Raw genomic sequence first — 13,523 nt, forward strand, 5'->3', positions numbered from 1 at the left:
CATTTTTATAGCACTGTAAGGCATTACCTTCTTAAGAGCCTTTTCTCAGACTGTAGCACTGCTGCCATTAGAGGTGGGCTGTGGCTGGCTGGATCTCTTAGAAAAGTCTTCCACAGAGGTTAAGACGCTTTATTAGAGTATGTAACTTCATATATTCAAGCAAAAATCTAACTCTTATTTGTGTGTTAGAGATGTTTAAAAAAGAGTTTTGCAGAAAAGGCTCTTGAAGCTAAACTGTTGGAAATAGTATGGGCCAAATTCAAAGAACTTTTATTTGTAGTATGTGCCACCCAAATATGAATCATCTCCTTTTGCCAAAATGTCAAGTATCTCCAAATGCATTCCCCAGTTATCTTAACAGGCATCCTCTCATTAAATTTAACTTGTGAAACAAGAAAACCTTTATTTGGGAATACAGCATAAACTTTGAAAATATAAGTTGTGCATTGATATGATTAAAACACTATCTCCTGGTGATTTGAGAGTAGTCTTGTTCTCCAGCTCACAGCCTGAAGTACCAAAAAGGCAAGGCCAATTCATTTCTCTTCTCACAAAAACTCATTTGTGTTTTGGGGCCAAACGCCCATTTCAGCAGCAGCATCCAGAATCCTGAAGATGATGCATCCTCTGTTCCTCACAGATTTGCCTTGTGCTTCATCCAGACACCTTCTGATCATCCAGCTAATATTTGACTTAAGTGAATAGTCTTGGCAACATATAAATTCTCCTTTTTTCACTAGGTTCTGAAAGGTGATAGGTGCAGGCCACAGATAAGAGGTAGTTGTGGCAAGGGCTAGTTGCTGCCTCCTAAAGACAAGAGGGAAATGAACTGATGGATTTGGTTCCACTTGAGAAGTGGTGGCTACTGGTTCCTTAAACTAACAGCCTCAAACTGCTCCCAGCCATGATTTACCTGTTGGTCTGTGCTGCAGTCTGGCAGGCTGGCTCTGAGTTTCAAGAGGTTGGCAAAAGGAGTTTCAATGGGGCTTGAGGATTTAAGTGTTGCAGAGAGGAAGGTATTTCTTCTGCTGAAAACTTACAATGTCTCAAATAATTTCATTCAGAAAATGAAGAAAAAAAAATTGCAGCAAGAGGTCTAGTTCTCCATAAGTGCATACCTGTATGCCATCTTCCAAGTATGACGTTTTTACAGTTTAAGTAGGATTGCATGCATGCATAGACAACACACCTATATCACTTTCTTTTTGCCACATAAATGGAAGAAGCCTTATCAATTCCCTTTCTGATAACTCAGAAAGTACCTAGGAAACAGTATCCCAAAATGCTCTTTTGTTTAGAAGGCATGTGCATGAGAACAGAGGGTTGAAACAAATTGTTTGGCAACCTAAACTGAAGTACAGTCTATGATCAGGCACTTGGATTTGAAACTCTGTTGAAGCAGGACTGACACTGCTCTGGCTTTGTAGTGATGGGCTCACATTATTGAATTTTTGGTGACTTTGTTTGAAATACCAAGATGAAGTCACATTTCTGTGTTTCTTCTCCACTTTCTTTTACACCCTTTCCCTAAACTAGTCTGCAAGACAGCTATATGCTTTAATTCAAATACGTCCTCAAGAATAGCTCTTATTGTTAGTTTTGAGAGAGTATAAATGGTTAGAATTTTATTGACAAACTTGGTACCAAATAATATTAAAAAATAACCCTCGATTGATGTTTATATAATGTTGATCACAAGATCCTTTTCCCCACCCTATACTGCTCTGCTAATTCTTGCATCATATCTAAAACATCTGTGGCTTTTTATCAGTGCTGGGAGGCATGTTAAGAGAACAGAGAAACAGTGTCTGATTAGGTTTCTTGGAAATCTGGAGTCAGTTCTCAGCTTGTCTAAGACTTTGTGTAAGATTGTGGTCTCTTAGGGGAGTGATAATGCACACTCTGAGCACATTTCCTTTCTTTGTGTTGCTGATTTAGATAGTAATAAATAGCCCTTGTTCAAACAGCTAACAATGTATATGTGCAAAATGAGGTTATACTCATGGTTGAGTGCTTGGTGTATTACCAGATTATGAGTAAGGTAACATTCTTGGCACTGTAAAAACAAATAATGTCTTTTATTTTTCATTCTTCTGAGTAAATAAATATAGTTTCTTTATATTTACATTCAGATTAATTTTGTAAGCACACAGTCTCTTTGCATATGATTAATGAAATACTGGCAACACTGGTGGGAATATTAATTCAAATCAGTGCATGTGCCAGATATTGCCTATTGACTACTGCAAATCTCACTGTGCTTAGAGAAGTCAGGAGGTACTTTTTAATATAGTCTGCGATGTTCATTTTTAGCTTTGTTTTTTTCAGTTGTGTATCTGTTGGCTGCTCTGAAACCTGAGTTTTCTTCACAATAATTTTTCTTCCGTATTTGAAATATGTCATGACCTTTATATATTTACAAGACTACTGGGAAAATGGATGTTGAATCCCAAATTAATCATCATCTCTTTCATCAAAACTGTTGCATAATCTCATAAAAGGATAATTGCAAGATCATTCAAGTTACTTGGTTTCAAAGGGCCTGTTTGAACTCACATCAAAGCTCACGGAATGACTTCAACTGAAATGTGATTGGGCCCTTCAGTTTGAGCTGTTAGTCCTCTTCATCAATCTTTTTCCTTGAACAAGGGGACTTTGGGTACTGTGGAGCTTAATGCCCAATACAAAATGTGAAAATAAAATGGGGGTAAGGTGACCAGTGCCATTTGGGGATCTTGTACCGCTATGGAATAGAGAGACATGGGCTGTTTCTTCCTCTCTTCCTCCTGCTAGCTATGTTTTGCTCATAAATATCATGACTTGAACTGTGGTCTTCTTTAAAGAGGCATTTTTCCTTCTCTGTTTAACCTCCTGCCTTTCTCTGACAATGTCTTCATGATTCTAACAATGTCTTCTGGTTGGGAGGTTGGTAAATGTTGTTTCTGATTGCTCAGCAGGCATCCAGTTAGAGCAGATTGCCTCCCAGACAGCCAAGTGCTTTACCTGTTAGTGCTTTTTCCTTGCCACAGAGTCACAGTACAAGACATCAGCTGAACCATTCACTGAACCTGTATTTCTTGTTTTGGAGCTTTCACTTAAAGCCTAGATTACTGCAGCAGCTTCTACTAGTTCCTGGTGAATGACACTGTTTTGTTTTAAACAAGAGAATGCACTAAATCTTGAAAAATCTTCACTAAAATTATTAGTGGTGAGGCAGCTTAAGAGTTTGGATAGTCCATAGTAGCTTTCAGCTTATTTAGCTCAGCTCGAGCTTTATGGTGACTAGTACTTTTTTTTTTTTTTTAGATTAACAATGTTAAGAACTGAATTAAATTTAAATCTGCTTTTCTGAAATGTAACTAGGACTTGGTGGTTTTTTTTTTTTGCTGTTGAGTTATAATTCATTTTAAGAATTATTGTGGGTCCAGATTTACATTGCAACAAATTGCTCCAACCCTTAGGAATACAGTTGAGAGCAACTGTTTTCAACTACGTAAATGGTGTTCTGTTGCTTTGTGACTAATGTTTTGTCAGTTGTGAAATTTCACCCTTTACAATTGCAAGTTCTGTAAAATAGCCAGAATGGGAATGAGAAGTCTGTGATGATTCAGAATAGTGTATTATGCTCCTTGAGAAAAGAGAAAAATGTTAGTGGATTATAACAAGACAAAAAATTTTGAATAAGCTGCTGCTTTACTTCAAGGTGAGGTAAACCATCAAAAACTTTTTGACTGAATTCATGAGTAGTATCAAAAGACACAATGGCACTTGGGAAATCTTAAACTGGAAACACGTTGAATTGCCAACGCAACAAATTCAACACAAAATTTCTTTAATTTGTTGTCATTGGAAAGAATCATAAACCCATTTATAGAAATATTTAATGGAAATGAAATACACTTGCTGCTGTACAGACCCTTAATTTTTAAACTACTTAAACCAAGCCCTTGTGCTATGGTGGTCTCTAGAAATCCAGGGTATGTATATGCTGGGCTTCTTGCCTTGAGGAATGGGCAACAGAATCATCTAGAGGGACCTGAAAGATTAAGTTACTCATTTGAGTCTAAGCAAAGAGTGGGGCAGATCTGAGAATCAAATTCACTTTTTCAGAGTGATAATTTCTCATCCTATCCAAAGACAAACCATCCTGCCTCTAGTTTTAATATATTTTTCAAACACTACCAAACTTGTAAACTAGGTTTAAATTCATTACCTTCCATGAGGCATGACTCTGCTGTGGTAATGGGAAATAATGGCTGAGGGCTATTTTTTTCCTAGAAGCACAATATTGCTGTTATAGCAATACACATAATTATGGAGGGAATAATCTGGGAATTATGGAAGTGAATCCAGAGAGTCATGCTGACTCTCTCATTATGCTTCCAAAAGATACCATGAGAGACGGTCTCTGTAATAGTAAGGCACTGCAAGAAAGAAAACCAGAAACCAGGTAGTATCTTCTTTGCATGAAGCACAGAGGTCCTGTTAATTTGGGAGCTACAGAGTCCGGAGCACATAACTATTTAGTCTCCAAAAGGGTTGGGGATTTTTCCAAGGCAATTTCTGATTTGCCAACCTATTTAATATTTTTGTTTTTTAGTTCAACTCACAGCTAAACTTGGATGTAAATAAAAGCAGGTGAGACAGTCTGCTTTCTAGTTGATTCCAATCTGCATATACAGCTGGGACAATAGTTAAGAGCTGGAAAAAAAAGCAAAGGTGCAGCCATTACACTGGTATAAATAAATGCACAGCTTTAAAGTCAGTGGAACTTTGATAGTTTATACCAGCTGTGATTTAATGAAACTGGTAGGCTATTAAATCTTTCACAGTTAACTTCAGCATTCTTAAACATGTTGTATGTTTTATGGACTAGTTTTAACAATCTGCAAAAATGTATTAAGCTATAAACTTAACAGGGAAGCAAGAACAGGTTGTATTACATAAAAAAGGGTGAATTAACACTTTCTAGGGAATGTACCTACTGACTTTTTGACTTGTGGGTCCAACTGTGCAAGTATTGCATTAATTTGGTCTTCTGGTAATAGTTTGGGTGGGTTTTTTTATTATTTTTCATTATATTTTTTTGTAAACAAGGGCCAGTGGCTTCCTGGGGGCCAGATTGCTCAGGGCTGTGAGGGTGGTCCCATGGGATGGAGGGGCAGCAGGAAAGGACCACAGGATGGGCTGAGGCCAGTGATCCTGGAACATCACTGGGTCAGGGACAGATGGCCCTAGTGAAAAGCACATGCACAGAGCTCTGCTAATTGCCACAGTAATGAATTAATTCTGCCATGACCTGAAAAGAGTCATGGTGGAGACCTCGAGTGCCTGTGGGTCAGGAATTCTGTTCAGCAGGGTCTTCTGTCCATTCGTGGTTAATTCTTCCTCATATAAGGCATTGCACAGAGGACCGTGGAGTGCTTCCTATGGCCTGGAGATCCATAGGTGCCAGCTGCATATCAGGTCAATCTATCCAGAGTAAAATGTGGGCCTAGTGAGTGAAGCAGTGACTAGGTCACTTCATAAACACAAAGGCACTATCTGTGTTGTAACTTCAAATATTGTGCATTAGCTTTATTCTCACAGTATTTTACAGACATTTGTGATGCTTCTATGAAAGAAAAAAATTAAAATTATTTTGACAGGAAATGAACTTTTGTACAAGACTCCCCTCCCTTTCCAATCTCTTTTCTTGCAGCAGCTGCTGTTGCCAGGCTGTCTTTGTTGCTATGGTGGTGTTTTGTGTGCCAGAATTTTATATTCACTCTTGAAGAGTCACCTGATAGAGAGTGGCTGTGCCACATAAGTTCTCAGTCTCACTCATAAAGATAAAAGATATTTCTGACTGCTGATGCTGTTTACATACAGTATCTAGTAAATGGATCAGAGGAAATAGAAACATATTCCACTGGCCTCTGGCTGTGAGGTTATGGAAGTATTAAGTTAACAGATGAATTATTTTAGTAAATGAGTGACTAAAAGAAATGATCTCTCTTGGGACTACTGCCTTTAGTAGGTTTCATTTCTTAACATGACAGTCACACAAGGCAGTTTCACTACACCGTGTGGCACTTGTCTCTCATTGGTAAGATTGGAGTTTTACTGTCTGCTTTTCTTAGAACGACCATGCTGTTATCAGAGATGGGGTCAAATTTCCTTTATTTCTTTTCTGGAGAGTTGTTCTGTACAACTTAACGATCCTCCTCCCACTGATAATTGAGGTATAATTTGGCTCAATTTAAAGTGCAATTAGGATCATATAAACTAATCTTCACCAGAAGTATCTTTAATTCCAAATTCTGCAAACACTGCCGCTTATGTTTAACTCTTAGTATGTTAGGTGTGCCATTGCACTGAAGCATTTTCAAGGCTGAGGATACTGCTTCTTTTCACAATGCAGACTTACACCAATAAACTCAGGATACCAAGTGACTGGAATTTAATACGTTTCTCTAATAGCAAATTTTATTTTTAACGTGTTTCTCATATCACCTCATGATGTAGTCTTTCAGTAAAGCTTTTGCTCTATCTCTATTTGACCTGACCTGGATCAATGCCATCTGTTATTTACATCAGTTATTGTTCCTTTCTCCTATTTGTCTACACACACTTCCAGATGTGCATCTAAAAGATACTGTGTTTTCAGTGTATTCCCCCAGAAATGAAAAATCATATTTAAGTGTGTTATATAAAAAATTAATGCTTTTCAGGTATATTGCATCCAACTAATGTGTATCATTTACACAAGGCAATCATTTCACTGTCTAGGCTTAGATTTTTTGAACCTATGAAAAAGAAAACATCCAGAAATCAGTTCCTGCTGCAATATAAGATCAGTATGTATCACATCTGATATGTACAATTTTGAATAACTACCTGAATAAATCATCTGAGTTTATTTCTAACAGTACATATTTCCTTTAATTTTTGGTGCTAAAAGAAGTGGAGATGAGAAGAAATTGAAGATATGCATAGTAGTGATGCCTACTGCACATTTGGAAAAAGGCATCTGGTTCTTCTTTTGCCAGACTTGGTCCAATCATTTGATAAGATATTCACACTTTCTAGGTAGAGCGATCCAGCTGAGTGTAGCTGGTTTCCAGGTCACTGATCCCATGCTCTATGGAAAAGAAAATTTGAATTTAGACATGCACTGAATTTAAGCATTTTCAATATGTACTGCATACCAAGAAATGTATTCTTAGCTGGAGCAGATGCTAATTAAGCAATAGTGATAACACATAAGCTAGCTGTCTGGCTTGAAACTAAAATTCCCACTGATTTCACCGAGCCCAGGATTTCAAAGGCTGAATCATAAGCACTTTCCAGAACTGTTGTTTAAAGGCACAGTCCTAATGCCATTTCCTTTTGTGCTTCTTCCTCCTTTTGATGAAAAATCCATTAGATAGATGCCATATAAAAGGCATGTTTCTCTTCAGCCAAATACCATCAGATTAAAATACTGAAGTCTGAAAAGCTACAAAATTGCTCCAAACAATACTTCATATCTGAAATACCAGATACTGATATCAGAGTCTGATCACCTCTTCCATTTCAGACTAATGGATTGCCAGGTGTCCATGGCATCATCAGGACCCATAAGGTATCATCATGAATTGTAATTTTATTTCTCTAACAGAGACTGTGAAGAAGGCCAGGCCAAGTAAAAATGTGTTATGGACTTGTTGAGAAAATAGCCACAGAGGTGCTGTCATCCATGGTAGTTTTACACCTTCCAAACAGTTGACAGACTGCTGTGAATACAAGTGCTTAAGGGATCATAGAGAAGTATGGTAGGATCAAGTGCTCTTTGCTCTTATTTTCTGGGGCATTTTAATATTTTATTTTTATTCTTTTGCACACTATATACTGGGATGAAAAGGCATTTTTGAAAAATGGTACGGAAAATCTCCCTTACCCCATTGTAGAGTAATCCTGTACTTATTTCAGTGAAGTCAAACCCAGAATTTGATATTTTCTCTAAGCCATGGGAAATTAATAGAAATTAAAGCACAGCAGTAAGAAAGCAGACTTGCATCCTCACTGATGTGATACCTGCATGTGCATGGTTGATAAGAATAAAAAATAGATCAAATGGATTAATTTGGCTTGGAATGTGTATGGTGCCTGCATGGACCACTGTAAAGGAACAGATTCGGTCCCACTAAAGGCAATGAAAAGTTTCTTATTAAAGGGAAAGAATTTGCAAGAGGCCCAGAGGAAGAGCTTTAACAGCTCTGTAGAACTGTAAGAGTTGTCCAATATGCCATTTTTGTAGCCTTTTAATTTAGAAAGGAACATCTCTGCCTTCTGACTATATATATTTTTTACTTAGTAATTTTTTGAAATATCATTCATCTGAAACTGAAACAATTTTTCTTTGAAGATGTTCTTTCTATATTGTTTGCTGTGTCTATAGTAGAAGTTTGACTTCATGCCCCTAACTCATAAGGGTCAAGTGGAAACCTCTACAAAGAAATTATAAATCTCATGTGTTGTGTCATCTGATGCTTTATCTGTTACAACTGCACAGGAGCTCTAACAAAGAGAAGGTCATTTGTGGAGCACATATAATTCTATTCTTTAGAGACTCTGGATTTGGGACTTTGCTGGGTCAGAGGACATTTCACTGTCTTATGCCTTTTGCATTTAGTATACCTAAAACTGAATGGAGATCATGTGCCTTTGTTCTGAGGATGCCCCTTTACCTTATGAGAGGAAAAAGCTTTGGTAAAGCAATTTTTGTGTATTCAAAGCATCATGATTTGATGGGACTTGTATGTGCCCCTCTCTTTAATTCTTTCCTCTTTAGGCATCCCGTTCATCACATTGTAGGCTGAGCGTTTCCCTTCCGCTTTGTTTTTGCGATAGCTGTTTCCTAAAATTGCCCTCGGCACACCGTGTGCTCACCCCTCTCGAAGCTGCTCCTTGGCCGCATCTCTCCGTAGGACAAGCGCCATAAACACCTTTGCTCCCTTCTCAGGCAGAGCCTCCCTCAGTGCGTTTTCACGCGTTTCCTCGTTGTCCTTTTCTCTTCGGGGGACATCGAGAGGGCTGACCGGACCGGCAGTTCGATGATAACTGCCGGGCGCTGGTGGCCCGGGACAAGGCCCGGGCGGGAGCCTCTCCGCCCACCGGAGCCCGAGGCCCTTCGCCCGGCCTCCGCGGCGGGTGCGGCCGGCAGGTGGCGCCGCAGCGCCGCTGACCTCGGCCGGGGGAACCTCGGGGGCCGAGCCTGGCGGGGAGGAAGGAGGGGCGGGCGGGAAGGGAGCGGAGCGGGCAGCGCCGCTCGCTCCGTGCCGCTGCGTGCGTGTGTGTGTGTGAGAGCGGGCGGGCGTGTGCGTGCGTGGCGAGCCGGCTCTATATAGAGGATGTGCCGCTGCATGGCTCGCCCCGGCCGCTGCCGCGCCAGGTCTCTCCTTCGGCGCCAGTGAAGCCTCTCGCTGCCTGGGCAGCCGCTTCCCTGCCCGCTCCCGGCGCGCCGAGTGCAGCTCCCGGCCTCTCTCCTGGGGCCGTTTCCGGCGCCCCGGCGTTTCTGCTGAGGCGGCCGCCTCCCGCGGCTTCTCCGCTCCGGGGGAGAGCGCGTCAATGCTGTGCAAATGGCCGGGGCACAGCCAGGGGTGCACGCTCTTCAGCTCAAACCCGTCTGCGTCTCCGAGACCCTGAAGAAAGGCATCAAATTCGTCAAGTGGGACGATGTGAGTAGCTTCCCTCCTCTCCTGCGCGCTTCCCCTCGCCGTGCCCCACACGCAGGGGGCACGGCGGGGTTATGCAACGCGTAGGGCGCATCGATCGGGCAGGAGGGCTCCGGCACACATGTTGTGGCCGCCCGGAACCGCGGCCGGCCCGGCCCTGCCCTGCGCGGCGGCAGGGAGCCACGGCGGGCCGGCCCCGGGGCGCTGAGCCCGCCTGCCCGGGGCGGAGGGCAGGTGCCAGGCGGCGGGGCTGTCCCGCGGCGGAGGAGTTGGCAGCGGGTCAGGGACGGTGGCGGTGGCCGGCGATAGGTGTCCCCGCGCGGGCTGGGCGGCCGCCGCGTGGGGTCCGGGCCGAGCCGAAAGGCGTTGGTAAACCGCCGGCCGTCCGCCGGGCAAACTTTCTCCTAAGGTTCTCCCGGCTCCCTTCGCTTGGCCGGGGCGAACTGTGTTGTGCTGGCTCCTTTCGCGAGCGTCTTCCTTCCTTGCCTCCCTTGTTTTAGTGTGCATGTTGCCACCTCTGTTGCCGTAACGTAGTTGTTTCAACGTGTTCTTTATCTCTTGTTCCATCTCCGGTTTCCTCCTCCCGGCTTTTATCCTTCCTCTGGCTCCTGCCCTTCCTGTTCTCTCTCTCTAGTGGGATTGTCAAGCCCCAGACATGTTCCCAGGGCTTGCCGTTTGCGTACCCCTACTCACCGTTCTTGCCTCAGCGAAGGCACTCTTTTTCGTTAGGGCATGCAACTTACTTCAAAATCACATCTGCTTTCCCCTTACCACTTGCTGCTTCCCAGCCCTTTACACTTGTATTGCCTCGTGTAGGAGAGAGTGTGGTTTTCACTTCACCTTTGGCAGCACAGCTGCTTGGTAGCTGGGATTTATTTCTTCACTTGCAGGGCATGCCTAGGACTGTTGCAGAGAAAGGTAGCCTTTCTCTGTTTAGCTTTCCTTTTATCAAAGCAGGAAAGTAAGCCTGCTGTGCTGCGGAGAAGGAAAACAGAAGGATGAGTCCTCTGTTAGCCTTGCTGCTACAATAAGACATAGGACATTTGTGTCTCAATTGTGCATGGGGGAGTGGGTGCCCCCAAAAGTCTGTCTGTGAATGGTGTCAGGAGAAGATGAGCCCAGAGAGACTTGAGCTGTGGTAGAGGAGTGGTTGGGAAAGAAGGCAGGCAGTTAGAATGCCAGAATTGTTGAGGATAACTCGTTTTGAGACCCTTAACGCAGCTCTTGAGTATTTTTCCTCTGTTAATTCGGCTGCACTAAAGACATCCACAGCAACAACTGGAGGGACAACAGAGAGAAAAGGTGAAGGAGCAGTTCTTGTGTCTTAACAACTGTTTTTGTCTTGTTACGTATCGCTGTTTTGCTATTGCTTTCAGCCTGTTCAGCAACCAAATGTGTGAGCCTGACCTCTGTAAACCTGTGATAAACACTCTCAAGGAGGCAAAGAGCACCAAAAAACTGGACAGTTTCTAGTATGAAATTTTATTTACATTAAACAGCTCAGCAACCTGACCTTGTCTGCAGTAGTAAATATTGGCTTGACACAGGTTATTTATGTTCAGAAGATAGATGGGAACTAAGCTTGAATGATTTGCCTGAGAAAATGTTTTCCTTCAGCTGATCTTTTCCTTAGTACAGGAAAAGGCAGCATAACCTCAGCCTTGCCATTGCAGTTATTGTTTTATTTTTGGTAAGCTACCAAGAAATTTCCACAGGTATATTCAGAAATCAAGTTAACAGTCATCTAAGTCTTCAGAACGAAAGGCCAAGAGATTAAGCACCAGTTAAAATGATTAGTTTAAGTGCTGTTTCCCAAGTACTGTATTGTACACATAGAATTTGATGGAGAGGTGTTCTCCGTGCACAGTGGATGTTCAGTGGCTAACCTGTCTGCTATAGAATAATTGGAAAAAGATTTTCAATTGCAAACCTAGAGGCTGCAGTAATAAAATGTAGCTAAATTCTGGCAAAATATGTGCATTTCAGGTTAAAGGTGTTACTCAGCAATCCACAGGTATTGCCTGGAATCTGAGACCGAGAAAGGGTCCTGTTGAGCTTAGCGAGTGCTTTCATCAGCAACCTTGTGAAAGTTGATGCTTATTTAGCCACGCTGTGATGAAGAAGGCTAGCATTAACTCATTGTTGACCATGAATTGTGTGCATATATATGCATTTCCCAACCCCCAGCCCCTGTAATTTGCCTGTAGTGTTTCTTTTCAGCAGTGGAAGCCCCACAGAATCAAAGATTTCAAGGGATGTGAGTCTCCCTTGGTGATATGGTTGTAAGAAAGTCTTCAGATGAATGCATGTTTGGTGACTTTGAAAAGTATTTGGCACTAAGTAAACCAATAACCACTTCAGAGTCTTTGTTTTCTATCAAATTAATCTGCTTGAAGGGTTTTTAAAAATGATGATTATTAATCCGAACCTCTGTGGTCTCTCATGTAAATAAGCACGACAAACTCTCTAGTGAAACAATAGGCTGTAATGAGAAATAGTAAACTACAAAATATAACAGTACAATAGAATTGACCATAATGAGTACTTTGGCTCTGCTGTGCTAACAGGGCTGTTCAGAAGAGCGAGGCTCACATACTGATGCGTGTTACGCACCATTTTCTATTTACTGTTTCTGGGTGAGAACGGGAGCTCAGTTCTTCTGCATTGCCTGTGCACCAGGGCAGCATTTATTCCTGTCCAAGGCACTTCCCTGCTGTTTTGTTTTGCAGTTTAAAGATGGCTTTATTGACTTTGCTTCGCATTTCATACGGCAGAAGAGTGTTTTGGTGAATTCCTATGACTTGTACCAAGTTTCAGCCCAAAGCAAAATTGTTCCAGCTGAGTTATAAACCACTGAAAAATAAAACAAAAAACACTACTTATGTGTTTTTGTTTTGTTTTTAATGGGAATGCTGGAAGGATTTAAACCAGAGCGTGAGAGATGTGTAAGGAATTTCATGGTGTACAGAGTAACAGTTGTTAAAGAATGTATTTGCCGGCTTTTAGAAGGATGCTGCAGCATCTGACAAAAGCTGTAGTGATACAGCCTTTCAAACCAATTCGCCCATCCTGAGCTTCTAGTAGCTCTGTGCCTAATTAGTAGCTCCGAGGCTGCTAATAAGCGGTGTGGTAGTGATGTTAGATGGACCTCCTCTCTGAGGAACAGCAGTGTGATGATGATCCAGTTTGAAAGAGAATTACCTGAGCATTACACAGAGGGGAGGAAAAGGTTACATCAACTGCTCAAGATCATATACAGGCAGGTGGAATGCAAACAGCTCACGAGGCTTGAAACTCCATTTCCTCTGCGGACCATCTTCAGTTTCTAAATTGTAAAAGCATTAGGATCAATTGAAAAGCTCTGGCTTTGCAAGACAAGTAACACTTGTGCATCAGGATTGGATGTAATACCACTTACACCATCCAATGCCTAACAGAGCCTATGTACAAATTCCATTTTTGGATTGGGATATAAAGCATTAAAGTAAAAGAGATGGCTGTTGTCCTGTTACTTTGCATTTGCTCACACTGTTTCTGTTTTGTTCTAGAACAGTATTACAGATAGGAAGACAAATTTTATTATTAACTCTTGTTCTTGATGTGTACATTGGATTTGCAAAGCACTGGACAGAAATAGCTGAAGTTTGAATAGGTGAAACATAAAAGTGACTGGGTGCTTGGGTGTGGTGGTGTGTGGTGCTGTTTTTTTTGTGTGGATGTATGAATGTGTGTGTTTCTGGTTTAAGATGCCAGTTGGCTGAACACTCGCTTTTTCAAATCATGTTTCTTCATGCTGCCTTCAGCTGGGCCTTTATAGCCACTTTT

General features: G+C 41.9%; 1 protein-coding gene across 2 annotated transcripts in view; it reads left to right on the forward strand.

The window, feature by feature from the left end:
- Window positions 1-9,279: 9,279 nt before the first annotated feature.
- Window positions 9,280-13,523, forward strand: part of PLCB1 (phospholipase C beta 1) — a 361,445-nt gene continuing 357,201 nt past the window's right edge. For both annotated transcript variants that reach the window (XM_082050060.1, XM_082050061.1), the window contains exon 1: window positions 9,280-9,701. In XM_082050060.1, the coding sequence (XP_081906186.1) occupies window positions 9,603-9,701 (99 nt within the window). In that variant the 5' untranslated portion in view covers window positions 9,280-9,602. The remainder of the gene's footprint in view (window positions 9,702-13,523) is intronic.

This window comes from Streptopelia decaocto, assembly GCF_964273445.1.
Source record: "Streptopelia decaocto genome assembly, chromosome: 3".
In the NCBI taxonomy this organism is placed as follows: domain Eukaryota; kingdom Metazoa; phylum Chordata; class Aves; order Columbiformes; family Columbidae; genus Streptopelia; species Streptopelia decaocto.